Genomic DNA, 16,342 nt, shown 5'->3' with positions numbered 1-16,342 from the left:
CATAGGCAGGGATGTGGAATAAGACGTTTTCCTTACAACTGGGGAGTCTCTGCAATGGATGACTCTGTCTGCAGATTTAGCAGACTTTGCAGACAGAGCCTAGATGAATCTTTCCCTGATGTTTGTGGTTCGCTACAGGTGGCTGTTGAGAGATTAGTAGGTAAAGGAGAAGCAGCTGGTCTTATTTGGAAATTAGTTCGAGAGAAGGCTAATGCCCATTGCCAGAAAGCCATGCTCTCCTTAGATGGGGATGCGAGCCTTGAAGAGATTATAAAAAGATGTAACAATGTTGCCTCCAGTGCCTTTCAAATGGATGCCCTGGAAGCTGCTATTTCTGAAGGAGTGCAGTAAGTGATCACATAAAATGCAACTGTCTCCTTGGGCAGTGGTTCTTTGTTTAATAGTGCTTCCAAAGGCCTGGGATTAGGTGATCTCTGAGAGGGAAGTTACAGTTACATTCTTCAAATGTCTTTAGATTCTATAAAGAGGTGAATAAAATTTTAGAAAAGTTAGACTTGGGGGCAGCTAGGTGGTACAGTGGATAGAGCACCAGCCCTGAATTCAGGAGGACCCGAGTTCAAATCTGGTATCAGACCCTTAACACTTCCTAGCTGTGTGATCCTGGGCAAGTCACTTAGCCCCAGCCTCAGAAAAAGAAAAAAAAAAAAGTTTACTGTAGTTTAAGGGGCACAGGACTAGAAAAGGGAACTTCTAGGAACCTCTATTCTATGAACCTCATAGAATTTTGAAATCTATGGACCTCATAGAATTTTAATAAATTCTAGGAAAGCTATGAAAATGATGGTCTTCATAGGAGTTGATAATTTTTAAATTTCTGGAATACAATTGATGTTGTAAAACTTCATATATACATGGGATCCACTCAGAACAAGAAGGCACAAAACACTTGGGAATGGTCCCCTTTCAGCTTGCAGGGTAAATGGCAGGCTATCTAGAAGTTGATGATATTCATTTTCTTGCAGGGAAAGTTTGGAGATGGAAGAACTCCAACCAAGAAGCCGAGTGGTAGGTTGAGAGCTCCTCCCTGGAGAAATGTTCTGATAGATGAATAGCAGCAAGTACAAAGATGAGAATCACCTAGACAGAGATGAAACCAAGTTTTGTTCCTAGAACTGGAAGCCAGGAATAAAGATAGGTGTAACAGGTATTACGAATGAAATTTTTGGTAATGGATAAAGAAGAGAACTCCAGAGAACATTGTAAAAAGCGAGAATGCCAGTTTGATATGCTAAGTAGGGCGCTATCCTGGGAATATGGCCCTTCAGTCTGTGGTTCAATGTTCCAGGATAGTATTGTAAACAGTAATCCTCTTTCTTCTGGCCACATCACAGGAAGAACAGAAGGACAATGAGTCATGCTGCCACCACTTTGTCTCTTCAGGTGTGTGTAAATCCCCAGTATCTACTGAGGTAATTGTTATATCAACCTCCCAATATTGTCTGCCTGTGCTGAAGGCTTTCTCAGAAAGGACAATGGGAAGATTAGAGTCATCACCAGGTTGGGTGTCCACCTGCCAGCCTTCTTAGAAAGGACTGGGTGATGGAGGATCCATTCTGATGTCCCCTCTGAATCAGGTGAGCATCTATCATTTCAGAGATGGGACACATTCTCTACTATGGAATAACGGCTTTGGCATTTTGGGATAATTTTGCTTCACTCCTTCCCAGCAACTGCTTGACACCCAATAGCAGATCCAGATTGGGTTGGGAATCTGCTTCCTCTAGGTCTAGCCTGAAGTCCTGAAGGGTTCTCCTTTGCTGAAATACTCTGCCCTGCTCTTCTTGCTTTTTCCTTGGAAGACAATGAGATTCCTCCTCCATCAGGAGGCAGTGCAGTTTGTAGAATTCTCCTATGATCATTTCCTGCCAGTCAACAACAGTTCTCTCCTCCTCAGCAAGAAGTTTCTCTGCTTCCTCAAAGTGCTTCTCCAAGCAACTCTGAATGTGCTAGAGCTTCTTCCTGCAATTGGGAGCAGCTTGTTCTACAGGAGAGATCCTGTGAGCCCCATGCTCTGGGGTTTGCCAACATCTCACATAGTAATGTCTAGTCATCTTCACAAAAGAACTTGAAGACTTTGTGTGTGTCACACTGCTTCTGTCCTCCATTACTCTGCAAAAGCTGGGAGCTGAGCTGTTTGCCCAATTCAGTCAGCTATGCTAGGTACCTGTTGATTAATGGGAAGTCTCTGACCTGAGAGCTGCATTCAGGTCAAGAGAAAGTTGTAGCTCTTCAGATTGAGAGACATGCTGGGCAAAAGCTGTGCCCACTCCTGATGGTTGACTGGCTCAGAAGTAGCGTCAAAAGATGGTACAAGTGATCTTACTCTGTAATTTTATATGAGTACAAATGTTTTGTATTTTTGCTCATATAATTCCTGTCTTTCCCTTAGCAGATAGATTCCCAAATATTTTATGCTATTGGCAGTTACTTTAATGGAATTTCTCTCTGTAGCTCTAACTGTTGGATTTTGTTAGTGATATATAAGAATGCTGATGACTTATGTGGGTTTATTTTGTATCCTGCAACTTTGCTAAAGGTGTGGATTATTTCTAATGGCTTTTTAGTAGAATCTCTAGGGTTCTGTATACCATCATATCATCTGCAAAGCATGCTAATTTGGTTTCTTCATTACCTATTCTAATTCCTTTCATCTCTTTCCCTACCCTTATTGCTGAAGCTAGCATTTCTAATACTATCTTGAATAATAATGATGATGGTGATAAAATCACTCCTAATCTTATTGGGGTTGGTTCCACTTTATCCCCATCACATATGATGTTTACTGATGGTTTTTAATAGATGCTCCTGACTATTTTAAGGAAAAGTCCATTTTTCCCTAGACTTTCAAGTGGTTTTCATAGGAATGGACATTGGATTTTATCAAATGCTTTTTCCGCATCTATTGAGATGATCATATGTTCTTTGTGAATTTGGTTACTGATATAGTCAATTATGCTAATAGCTTTCCTAATATTGACCCAGCCCTGTATTCCTGGTAAAAATCATAGTTGGTCATGGTCTGTTATTCCAGGGATGATTTTCTATAATCTTTTTGCTAATATTTTATTTAAGATTTTAGTATCAATATTCATTAGGGAGATTGATCTAGAATTTTCTTTCTGTTTTCTACCTACTTCCCTGCCACCTGAGAAAGGCAGATCATGGATTGTGAAAAATGGAGTGAATATTTAGTAATTTCGTATATCAAATTGGTTTTTCCATAAGTTGAGCTCTCCTATGCTGATCAGGTCATCACTAATTTAGAAATAACTTTCCATTGCTAATGGGAATGTTTTGGGAAGCTGGTCCTGATAGAATATCAGGAATTCACAGACCCCCTAATATCAATCCATTGATTTTGGGGGTGGGCAGGAATTTCATTTATGCCTAGTTAAGGAGCTTTGCTCTAGATTTATAATCCTATGATTGACCAAATATGAAAGCAGTACACATGAATATTTGGCAAGAATTCATTCAGTGAGTCAACATTATTTAGAACTACCTTAACTTCTGTGCAAAGGTTCTTTCCTCATGCTGCCTTTTTATTGGAGAAAAAACTTGGTAGATGATTCATCCCTCTTCATAGCAATTCTAAAATTGATAATTCTGGCATAGAATTCTTCAAACACCTTATCTTGGGACTTAGCCTCAATAAAGAATCCTCTTAATACAATATCCTCAGCTTGAACTCTTCCAAATATATGGTCAAGGTATTTCTTCTCTGAGAAGCCAGGGACAATTGTGACAGCCTTTTTTTTTTTTTTTTTTTTTTCTCTTCAGACAAGTTGTAGTCATTGCATCTCTCTGTCGGTTTATATCCTATGAAAAGGAAAAGATTTCAGTCCAAAAGAAAGGATTTCAACATCCTTAGCGAGAGGAAGACCTTACTTGAATTCTATAGCATTCCTTCTATGGATAACCAGAACATTTAGTATCTTGGGAGGAAGAATTTTCAGTAAATAATTATGCTATGGTTAGGAAATGGAACTGCAATCTTAGCTGAGGACTAGAGCTTTCTTTTTCAAGCATTTCCTTTTATTCTAATACACCCCCATATCTGTTTAGATGAAATCTGTTTGTAGGATAATAAAGGTTTCAAGGGAGAGGTGAAGGTAGTATTTTAGTCTCTGTGGCTTTTAAGCAAGGCAAAATGGCCCAGTAAGTCATGTGAATTCTTTCTCCTTATAGTAAAGATCAGAATAGCTCCAATTATAAGAATAATTTCCTAAATTTGGAATGCCCAGATTTCTCCAGTTCTCATGAATTAAATTATACCTTCATTACCTAAGTCTACATTAGATGCTCTTGATAAATTCATGGGACAGTACAATTAGTTAAAAGTCAAGTTCTATAGTGTCTTCAATCTCTCAAAGTAAATTGTTTCATCAATGTCACCAGCTTTTATTTCCCCAAATTTTGTCACTTCTGTAGTCCATCATGTTGAGAAGAAATAATGAAAGGAAATTATATCTCCATCTGTCTATTGACCTGGGGCCATAAGTTCTTGAGATGCAGACAAATATTCTCCAAATATTTGAAGGTTTTATGTCTTAACACAGATCTTTCTACGGAATCTCTTCATTTCACATGGCTGTCAAGGCCTAAGTATCTAATAAAGTCTTATCTCCAAGGAGCCACTTTCTAATTGTATATCATAAGTTCCTGGATTTTGATTTCATTTCTAAAATATAGTCTAAGATAATAGATATGGAAGAGATCTTATAGAAGTCAGCACAACATAACTTCCTCTTACCAGGCAGAAATGAAAGAAGTTAGAAAATGAGCTTTCTAAGAGTACAGAAAGCATAAGGAATGGAAAATGGTTTACACCTCTGATTTACAAACTTCTTTCTACTTGGACAACTATATCCTTCAGGACCTAGTCTTTCTTCTTTATCTTATATAATTTGGGAAAGAGGCACATGGTGATTCCTTACTAAAGATCATTCTCTACAGAGACACTTAGGGAATTTCTCCTCTTATTTCTTCTTGTTTTCTGCTTTTCATCAATGAGTAAGAGTTGATAAGAATTTCCTATGCCCCAATGCCCTGCAACTTAGAAGCTCCGCAGTAAGGTCTATGACTATGACTATGACAATGACTATGACACCAGGATGGCAATCCAGCATACGGTCCCAGTTCATGACTTGCTGGAGCAGCTTCAGTCTTGTCCCCGTTCATGGCCCCAAAATGACCAATATGTACAAAAAATATTCCTAACAGCTCTCTTCTCAAGACAAAAGTAATTGGAAATTGGAGGGATGGCCACTTGTGATACAATATTATCATTCTATGTGAAATATTGAGCAGGATGCTCACAGGAGGGAAAAAAAAAAACACCTGGAAATTCTTTTATGAACAAAGTGAAATATATTGTATAAAAAAAGAATAGCAATGTTCTAGCTTTGTTATTCTCAGTAGAACAATCATCCACACCTATTCCAAAGGACTTAGGATGAAAAATCATATCCATACCCAAAGAAGAAACTGATTGTATCTGAATAAAACTCTCATTCTCTATCTCTTTCTCTTTCTCTCTTTCTTTCTCTCTGTCTCTGTCTCTCATTATTTAATTTTTCTTGAGCATTTTTATTTTAATTAGGGTAGAAGATCTATGTTTTCTTTCACAACTTGACTTTTGAGAAATGTTTTGCATAACTTCACATGTGATTTCTTAATTGTGGGTGAGGATAAGGAAGAGTGCCTAGAACTTAAACATCTATAAAACAAATGTAAAAAAATGTTTCTAATATTACTAGGGGGAATTATTAAGTAAATAAATACCTAAGTCTGATAATAAGAACATGCCTGCCTGACTGGAAATGAATCAGAAATATGTGTCTAAGCTCTCCAGTCTTCCTCAACATCTTTGCCCTCCATGTATTCTAGGATGCAGTGACAATGGCCTCCTTGTACTCAGAGAGGCTCTTCTATCCACACATTTCTTTATCACTGGAATTCTTTTAATGCTAGGAACTCACTTTGTCCTTGTCACTACCTGATGAGTTCCCAACATCCTTCCAACTCCAGATAAAATCCTCCAATCTATGAGCAGTGTTTTCCCAAATTTTTTTTCCATGTTAGTCTCTTCTTCCTCTTGATTATACTCAATTTAATTCGTATATCTCTTAGCCAAACATGTCTCTTTTCATGTTTTCTTTTTCATTAATCTGGGAGACCATTAAGGGCTGAGGCTGATTCTGTCTTTTAATTTCTCCCCACCAATTGTCACAGTACTTAAAATATAGGAAAAGCTTAATATGTGATTATTACTGTGGGAGATGATGGTGGAAGGATCATGTGATTCACTATTTTCCAAGTACACTTTCAAGGCCACTTTGTGATCAATTCATACTATTGCTTAGCAAACTCTTTACTTCTCAAAGTCTATTTATCAAATGTGTCCTATCCGGTTAATCTCCTTTTCCCTTAAAATCTCATTTTTCTGTTTTGATTGATGAAGGAGTCTTAAGACTGGGAAACAAATCAGAAAGCTGAACCAAGATGGCAGGGATAGATGTCATCTCCAATGCGAGACAACTTAAGACTTAGCTCTAGATTTCAGGTCAGAAGATATTAGTTTGATTCAAATTTCTGAACTCATTTGATCACAAAAGAGGGAAAAGGACTCATACGTGTAAAAATATTTTTGCATCTCCCTTTGTGTGGCAAGAAACTTGGAATTCAGTAGATGCCCCTCAATTGGGGAATTACCTACTTAGTTATGATATATAAATGTAATTTAATATTATTGTTCTCTAAGTTATTATATACAAGGTGATTTCAGTAAAGCCTGGAAAGACTTACATGAGGGTCAGCTAGGTGGTGTAGAAGATAGAGCAAAGCCTAGAACTCAAGAGCACCTGAATTCAAATCTGGCCTCAGGCACTTAACACTTCCTCAGTGTGTGACCCTGGACAAGTCACAACCCCAATTGCCTCAGCAAAAAAAAAAAAAAAAAAAAAAAAAAAAAAAAAAAAAAAAAAAAAAAAGAAAAAGAAAACAAACAAAGAAAACGTACAGGAAATGATGCTAAGTGAAGTGAACAGAATCATGAGAACATTATACAGTGTAAGAACAAGATTATGTGCCAATCAACTGTGATAACCTTGGCTCTTTTCACCAATGAGTTGTTTTAAGGCAATGCCAGGAAACTTGTGATGGAAAGTTCAATCCACATTCAGAGAGGGAAAAAAAGGCTGAATATGATGTAAGCTTAGTATTTTCACCTTTGTGTTGTTGTTTGGCTTCTGGTTTTGTTTTGTTTTTTCCCCTTTGAATCTGCTTTTTTTGCTCAGCATGATGAATATGGAAACATGTTTAGAGAAATTGCACCTGTATTGCAATTTACCCTATATTGAATTGCTTGCTGTTTTGGGGAGAGGAAAAGGGAAAGGAGAAGGAGAAAAATCTGGAACACAAAATCTTGCAAAAATTAATGTTGGAAATTATATGTATATGGAAAAAGAAAATACCATTAAATGATTAATAATAATAATAATAATAATAATAATAATAATAATAATAATAATAAAGTGGATATTCACTTAAGTGCTGAAAAAAATTGAATGCCTTAGTGGCATGTGATAAGTGAGATACTACTTATGAACCTCCATTTCCTCACTTTTCAAACAAGTCAATTAAGTCTGGGAGGCTTTTAATGAAAATTATCTGTGATTGGGGATATTCAACATATTATTGAGGGAGGTATCTTGATACTTACATTCCATACCATAGCCCAGACCAGAAGTTGCTCCTTCTCTTTTAATAAATTTTCTGAACTATTTTGACCTTTCTGTGAAAGATTTCCATCTTTTTCTACATCTTCTTTTGTAAAGAAAGAGGAATAAGCAGTTAGGAAATTTCTTTCCTCAGCCTGAGTTCTGTGACCTACTTGAAACTAAGAAACTCAATAACCCTGATAAGCTGGTACTTTTTCATTGATTTGTTAGGAAGAGTCACCAAAGGAAAGACTGTTAGGTTCTTACTAAGTGCTGTCAGTACTTGACAATTCTCTAGTTCCAGCCATGACTGGGAGTTTTACTTGTGAATTTCTGGGGAAGAGCTTGCATGCTTAGGAGGAGCAAGTTCATTGGTTGAAGTAATTTTTCCCAGAAGCCTTTGCATTATCCCACACCTATTCTCTGGGAGGATAAAAGAGGGAAGTCACACTCTGGACCAGAGTTAACAGCAACTATCTGGAGACAACAGTTCTCTAGAGGAAGAAGAATCTGTCTGACAGATTTGAGTTGACACAGCAGATCTCCTCCCAGAGAGCAAACAGCAGCTCCTGGAGACAACAGCACACTACAAAAGATCATGAACCCATTCTGACATAACAGTATTCAGATCTAAGTGATAAGCTAATGCAGGAACAACGAAACTGTGCATGGACAATCAGTGCCATTCCTGAAGGAGTAGGGTCTTATTCCTATCACAGAACAGCTTCTGGTCTTCCCTGTGTAGCTCACATATGCCTTCCCCTTCAGGGTACATAGCAATGTCAAATTGATGACCTCTTAACTGAGAAAATTCCCAGCATGTAGTACAAGAAGAAGATGGAGAGGTATTTTTCCTTAAGCAAGACATACAGATTATATGTCCACATTCAGCTGTGATTAGCTTAATGACTTCATTCAAGCAGTTAACACAAAGGCCCTCTTGTACTGCATCAACCATGATTCTGAAGAGAGAAAATGAGGCAGTGTAAGAATACTTCTACACCTTCATTTCTGAAGTTTTAAAAAGCACATTTCAAGAACACCATAGCAAGCAAAATCATAATTGATGATATCCCCCATAAACCTGGAGAAAGTCTCTCACAAGTATAGACTCCATCACTTAGAAAGATAGACACAATAATATGTAATAACATCTAGTTTCACCCTAGACATTTATGATGCATTTCATACATTATTTTTTTTGGTCCACACAAAACCCCCATCAAGTACATGAAATTGTCTGCATGGTGGGTAGGGAACTGTAGGATGAGAGGCCAAGTGAGTTGCTCAGAACCATTAAAGCTCTCCTATTTCCAAAGCTGTATGAGATAATTTTGATACTCTTATTCAAATCAATCAGTATTTAATCAATTTGTTGAGATTTTATGAGTATCAGTGATTGTATTAGTGAATCAAACAGAATGATTAATTTAAGCTGCTGTTAGGATAAGAATTAATCCTCCTTGAAGATTATATTTATTATGTTTCTCAATTACCTTCCTATTGTTAGTAATGTAATAATTACTCCCCTCCTTGACTTGGGAAATGCTGTAATAAGATGCACTTGCTAGTGCAATAGCTCTCCCTTCTATGAACCACTACTAACCACTCCCTATTGATCTTTATTTCAAGCTCACAACTTCCTTAGACTATAGGATAGCATTGGTTAAACCCTAGGGGCTCTTGACTTGTAGAATGCCCTGAGATGTTGTTGAAAGTGTGTTAGGGCCTTTGGGTCACCTAGAATTTATGACCTGTGGAAAGTCTCATGACCTATAAAAAGGTCTGCTGATATAATTATTTTTGATAGACATCCCTATCATTTCCTCACTTCTGGAATTGAGGAAGCAGTAAATTGTAATGTGTCCTATTTTTAGTACTCTCTCAAGTATAAAAAAGTAGCTAGCACCAAGAGGAGGGACCTCTGATAGTGAGGAAATCTTGGATCCAACTAAATTCAGGTCCTCTGCATTCACTGATGAATTGATTAATCATACTTGGAGTTCTCCATTACTTTTGTAATCTTCTAGCCTATAGTAGCCATTAATCAGTCAACATTTATTAAATGCCAGCTATTTGCCAGTTACTGTGCCAGAGAGTTTACAAATATCTTCTCATTTGATCAGCACAATGACTTAGGGGATTTCATTTCCCTAATCATACTGTCAGGAAACTGAGGTAAATAGAGGTTAATAACTTGCCCAGAATTAAACAGCTAAATACATATGAGACTGGATATTGGAAGTAGGTCTTCCTGATTCCAGTCCCAATGCTGTACCCATTATGCCATTTATGTAATAAAATAAGCATAATAATTAATTATAGCAATAAATAATAATAGATAAACCATTCTGTTACAAAGGGAAAATAAGAAATTTGGATGCAGAAACTATGCTGAAATTCTAGTACTGAATTTGGCCAAGTCGCTAAAAAAAAATCTCTTCTGTTTCTCCCTGTGTAAATGAAATGATGAAATTAGATGACCTCTAAGGTTTCCAGCACTTTCTCAATTGTAGATCTTCAATAACAACAACAAAAACTCTCTTTAGAGGGACACCCACTTTGGGCATTCTCTTGAGCCTCTAAGCATCTGACATCCAGGTTGTGAATATGTCTTAAATTAGAGCAGCACACAGTAAGTAGGATCTAGGGCTTATGTTTTCTCCACACATTTCCCCACCATTATACTCTGTGTGGAGTACTGGGATGCAGCAATTGTAAAATATAAGATAGTTTGTTCCCTCAAAAAAAAAAAAAAAAAAAAAAAAAAAAAAAAAAAAAAAAACCTTTTATAATTTGTCATCCTGGTATTTTCCATTTCCCTTAGGCATACAATTAATCTCAGTGTTCACTCATTAACCAATTCATTTTACTTATACTGAGATTAATGAAATATTTTCCCTCCTTTTCTAGGACCTCAAATTGGTCCCAATCAAGCTCCATATTCCACACTGCCCATCTTCTGCTCATATCCCCTACTTGACACTGTGTGAGTGGGAACCTTGGGCCGCCTTCTCTGTAATAATACCACCAACCCTAAGACTTGAGTAAATGGTGAATCAGTGTACACACTGGGAAAGTGAAGGGAAATTTCAAATGGTGTGAGGTGAGAAAAAGCAGAGAAGCATCATCTCTCAGAAAATAGTCTAAAACTTGTAACGAAATATAAGATGAAGGAAGTTCTTTGTGGGTGAATCAACTACTGGGTTCTGTGGGAATTGTGAGAAAATGTCAGAGCACTGGTTGAACCTGCCACCATGTAGCCTAGAAAACATATCTGTTGCTTAGAAACAAGATTTTTTAAATATTTAAATCAGAAATTAGATTACCCTGACCAGGTGCCCAACCAGATATGAAGATTTGCAAGAAATGTTAGGAGTTTCCCTTAGGTACACATCTCAAGGATTCATGTGGCTTATTTTAAAATGCCTCCTAGCTGGACAGGCAGCTTCTCTTTTTTTCTTCCTTGTTTGAATCCTATATTATGTATAATTTACAGAAAATCAGTGGCAACAGCCATCCAACTTTTTAAGTCTCCCTTCTGCTGGAAGGCTTAAACTTCTTTTTAAATTATTTTAGCTCTAGATTTTGTTCTCTATCAATAGAGGCAGGAGGAGAAAAGATAGGTTTGGAATTGCTAACTTTTGAGTGATAGACAATTAAGTAGAAGTGGTAGAATGATTACCATCCCCAGCTGAGGACATAATTGAAAGTAAATAACAACAATCAGTAGTGGATTCATTCAGCATGCTCTCCTAACTTAAATTCTTTTGATTCTTTTAAAAGAATTGATGGATAAAATCTGAAATAACCAAAGAAACAAAGGTTGCCATATACATTTATTATGTAATACATGACAACTGCAGAGCAAATCTGGACTAGTCCTCCTCAGCCTGGCACTTGACCCCTTACAGGGGAAACATTTTCTGAATTAAAAAAACCAAGTAGGAAGATATAAAACAGGATATGGAGGGGAAGAGGGAAAAGAGGAAATTCCTTGATTTGGTAGAGGTGGCCCAACTTCTAAATCACTTGGCAATGCAATGAAGTTTTCTCCCAATTCTCACCATTGAACAGTGTTCTGAGTAGTTAGAAATTGAAGTGGATCCCTAATTAAATAGAAAGGAAACTGAGCTACCTCCAGAATTGAGTCACAACATAAATTCAGTGTGGTGTATTGAATTCCAATAATTCTTTTGAAAAGTAAAGAAAAGTAAGACTTATTGACACTGAAATAGAGATAATTTCCAGTTAGGTACTATTTGCACTAGTTGATATCTATAGGGAGGATCTTCCAATTTTATCATTCTGTATTTGTCACCTGCTGAAAGTCCAAAGCCAAGAACATACTAAGGCAGGCTAGCTGCTTTCCCAGAGGTGTGAACACCATCATACTCACTGCTAATGCTATCCCAGGTGAAGTTCAGCAAGTTCCAGATCAAAACTTATGGCAGAAGAGGTGGTCCTGTGAAATCTAATAATGAATTGAATTTATATCTTATGTGGTTCAGGTGAATTTCCACCTTGTGTTGGAAGGGGTTAAATTTAAATAAATGACATATTTTGAATGAATCATTTAAAAACAGGTTTCTAGTTTAGGAAACTTATTTCCTTTTCTGAATTTCAGAATTGGGTCCATTTGCAAGAAACTAGCAGGTAAATATTTCAGTGACAATGGAATGCTATAGCATGACTTAATCTAACAGTGATGATAAACTTCCTAGGACACTAGCCTTTTTGGGTTTTCTATTAGGGGGTTATGATGTTTAACTGAGTTGATTAAGGAGATGTCCCAACTATAGGTGTCTTCATGGATGTGGATATTCAATGTGAATTTCAAATTCACTTGGTGAGAATGTGCTTCTAGTTTATTTAGTAATTTGCTAAACTTGAACACTGGTATTTTTATTTTATTTATTTTATTCTGAATGTAAGGAGGGGGAGTTTTTTAAATAACATAACAAAATACAGCTATCTTGAAATTTTCTTTTTGGGGGGAGCTAGGTTGCACAGTGCATAGAGCACCGGCCTTGAAGTTAGAAAGACCTGAGGTCAAATTTGACCTCAGACACTTAACACTTCCTAGCTGTGTAACCTCGGGCAAATGACTTTTTCACCTTGTGTTGGAAGGGGTCGAATCGAGAGGAAGCATGCCTAAGTGAAGGTTTTTATTATTAAAAAAAAAAAAAGTTTCTTATTGAGGAATCTGATTTCCTTTTTTGAATCTCAGATGTGGGTCCATTTGCAAGAAATTAAAAGGGATATATTTCAATTACAATGGCTTAATCCAATAGTGATGATAAATTATACAGGACATTAGCCCCCTTGAGTTCTCTATTTGGGTTTATGATGATTGACTAGGGAGACATCCCAACTTTAGCCTTAGGACTCTTCAGGGACTTGGATATTCAATGTGAATTTCAAACCTACTCAGTCAGAATGTGGTTCTAGTTTGGTAATGAATCAAGCAAGAAGCCATCACTTTCCATCATGATAACAGGACTTCTGGATTGAGAAATTCTTCAACAATTTGTCATTTGTGAGCAAGATTTACTGGGATTGCTAACAGTAAAAAAGGAATTTCCTTTTCTGGAATTACTAAAGTAATCCAGATTAGCATTGATTTCCTTCTCACATCAGTTTTCTGGAGCCCATCAGAATCCAATGTTGTTTAGGGTGTTAACGATAACATGACTCAAAGTTTTATTATGTATGAGGTCAATTAAAAAACAAATAGTGGAAGGGGCAGAGCCAAGAAGGGGCAGAGAGAAACCAGGATGCTGTTTCTTAGATTCCTTAAAGTTCTTTAGATTCTTTGAAGAGATAAAGATAATTTTAGCAAAGTTAAATTCATTGTAACAAATAACTTTGCCAAGAAAACCCCAAATGAGGAAACAAAGAGCTTGACACAAAGGAAAGAAATGCACAACAAAAAAGATACAAAGAAGCACACCAAAATCTAGAATTCATTTCACATCTTTATTGAATGGAGTAAAAGATAAGTTAACAGTAATTCAAGTGACATAGGAGTGGAATGGCTTGAAATCTATGGCTTTCGAAGAACTTTGACAAATTCTAGGAAGACTATGAAAGCCACAGTCCTTAGGTGTGTTGTTATCTATATTTTTAACTGCTGAAAAAAATTGCTATGTTTTGAAATTTCATAAGCAGAATCCACTGACAATCAGAAGGCACAACATACTTGGGAAGAATCCTCTTCAGCTTGCAGGGTGAAAGGCAAGCCATCTAGAAGTTGGTGATGCTCCTTGTCTTGCAGGGGAAGTTTGGAAATGGAAAAACACCAGCCGGGGAGCCTAGTGGTGGGCTGAGAATTCTTCCTTGTTGGAATGCTCAGAGAGACGAATAGCAGCAAGAACAAAGATGAGAATCCAGTGCACAGAAAGTCATGTGAGCAGGCTTTGTTCCTGGAAGTGGGGGGCCAGGAGAAAACATGGGTCTAACAGGGGCTGCAAATGAAATATCAGGTAACTGATAAATAAGAGAACTCTGCAGAACATTGTAAAAGGCCAGAGTACCAAATTTGTATTCCAAGTATACTCCAATCCTGGGAATAGGATCTTTTAGTTTGTGGTTCAGTGATCCAGGATAAGATTGCAAATAGTGTCCATCTTCCTTCTTGACACATCTCAGGAAAAAGACAGAGGCATATTTAGTTATTCTCCCGGGACTTTTTATCCTCAAGTAGGTTGTATGAATCCCCAGTGTCCACTGAGGCAGCTGTGTCACATCCACCTCCCAGTACTGTATGCCTGAGGAGAAGGCCTGCTCAGCAAGGACCATGGGAAGATCAGAGTCATCACCATGTGGGCTGTCTACCTGCCAGCCTTCTCCAGCTCTTACACTCTTCAGATCCTCAGCCACAATCAGGCAGGGACTGGCTGATGCAGGATCCAACCTGATGTCCACTCTGAATTGGTTGAGGGTCTCTAGCATGCCAAAGATAGGACACACTCTCACCTCTGGGATGAGAGCCTTGGCCCTTTGGGACAATGCTGACTTGCTCCTTTCCAGCAACTCCTTGACATCCCGGAGCAGATCCAGATTGGGTTGGGAGTCTGCTTCCTGTAGATCTAGCATGAGGTCCTGAAGGGTGCTGCTTTCCTGGGATAGTGTCTCCTTCTTGTTCTTATTTTCTTGATCCATCCTTTCCAGATAATGATATAACTCATCCCGCATGAGGGAATCCCGTTCCCGGTATTCTCTGCTGATCATCTTCTCCCAGTCAATAACAGGTTTCTTTTCCTTAACAAGAAGTTTCTTAGTTTCCTTAAAGTACTTCTGCAAGCAACTTTGCAGGTGTTGCATCTTCTTCCTGGAATTGGACACAGCTTCTTCTACAGGACAGTGCCTGTGAGCCCCATGCTCTGGGGCTTGACAACATCTTAGACAGAGCACGGTCTGGTCGTCTTCACAAAAGTACTCCAAGACTTCTTTGTGAATGGCACATCGCCTCTGTCCTCCAGTACTCTGTAACAGCTGGGACCTGAGCTGTGTGCCCAGTTTAGTCAGTTCTGCTAGGCTCCCATTGACTAATGGGAAGCCTCTGACCTGAGACACTTGCCTGCATTCAGGGCAAGAGAAAGCTGTAACTGCTGTGCTTGGGAGACATGCTCGGCAAAAGCTGTGCCCACACCCGATGGTGACTGGCTCACAGAAGTACTTCCAACAGATGGGACACGTGATCTGGTTCTGCAATTGTTGCAGCATTTCCACAGCAGCAGCAGCCATTCTTCCTCTCTCCTCTTGCTTCTGTTCTGCAGCAGCTGAGATGAAGAGCCTTCACTTCTATTCAAAGTAGTGCTTCTGAGCAGAAGAAGGCTCTCCTTTTATAGCAGGTAGCCCCACCCCTCTAGAGCCTCCCTGGCAAGGTGTGAATTCCCCTGTCCCAGAATTCTGAAGTTCTACCTGATAACTCTTCTCAGTTGACAGAGCCCTGAGGACCTCAGAGTTCACACTTTTAGTTGGCTCCTTTGAATGTTTGGATTTCACCATCCTGCAGCTTTGTGGCTGTCTGTTAGGAAGAGCTTTCTTTCCCTTACCCAGCCTTACCCAATCAGTTCTAAGAAGCTCCAAAAGTCCTGTGCATTTCTCCCTTCAATCTACTTGTGGAAAGTCACAGAATTTAAGATTAAAAATGGATCTGCATGGCCATTTAGTTCAAGGAGCCCATAGCCATGATGAGGGCCATCTCCAGGATCCAAGAAGGGGTATTGCTTCTCTGTGGGATCTACAGTGGCATACTTATTACTTCTTCTCTATTGCATTTTTCTCTCAGTTAAGTGTCTTCTTCCTCCTTATTCCATTCTTTCCACAGTTGTGAATTAACCTTCCACAAGCAATCTGAGGATTGAAACTGTCTAAAAAAGTGTAACAGAAAAACTGATTTGCTTCTTTTTTTAACAACAGAATACTTTTTTATAAACAGTTCAACATACAAAGAACATTAGTTGATTTTTTTCATCTATCATTTTAAATTAGTAGAACAAGACATTAAAGTGTCAACAACTTATTTGCAAATTTAATTTCCTTTCCCTAATCCTACCTTTCTTTCACAAATGGTGCACCTAGAGGACAGGGTC

General features: G+C 38.1%; 1 protein-coding gene across 1 annotated transcript; it reads right to left on the bottom strand.

Moving 5' to 3' along the window:
* Positions 1-14,146: 14,146 nt before the first annotated feature.
* On the bottom strand, positions 14,147-15,491 carry LOC141562362 (E3 ubiquitin-protein ligase TRIM58-like). Its single transcript, XM_074302394.1, has 2 exons — positions 14,490-15,491; positions 14,147-14,167 (listed from the first exon to the last, which is right to left on the bottom strand). Exons 1-2 carry the CDS (start codon positions 15,489-15,491, stop codon positions 14,147-14,149), a joined length of 1,023 nt encoding a protein of 340 aa, XP_074158495.1.
* Between the last annotated feature and the right edge of the window lie 851 nt (positions 15,492-16,342).

The sequence above is a fragment of the Sminthopsis crassicaudata genome, chromosome 3 (assembly GCF_048593235.1).
Source record: "Sminthopsis crassicaudata isolate SCR6 chromosome 3, ASM4859323v1, whole genome shotgun sequence".
NCBI classification, from domain to species: domain Eukaryota; kingdom Metazoa; phylum Chordata; class Mammalia; order Dasyuromorphia; family Dasyuridae; genus Sminthopsis; species Sminthopsis crassicaudata.
Note: the sequence above shows the minus strand (reverse complement) of the source record. Positions and strands in the feature narration are given on the sequence as shown.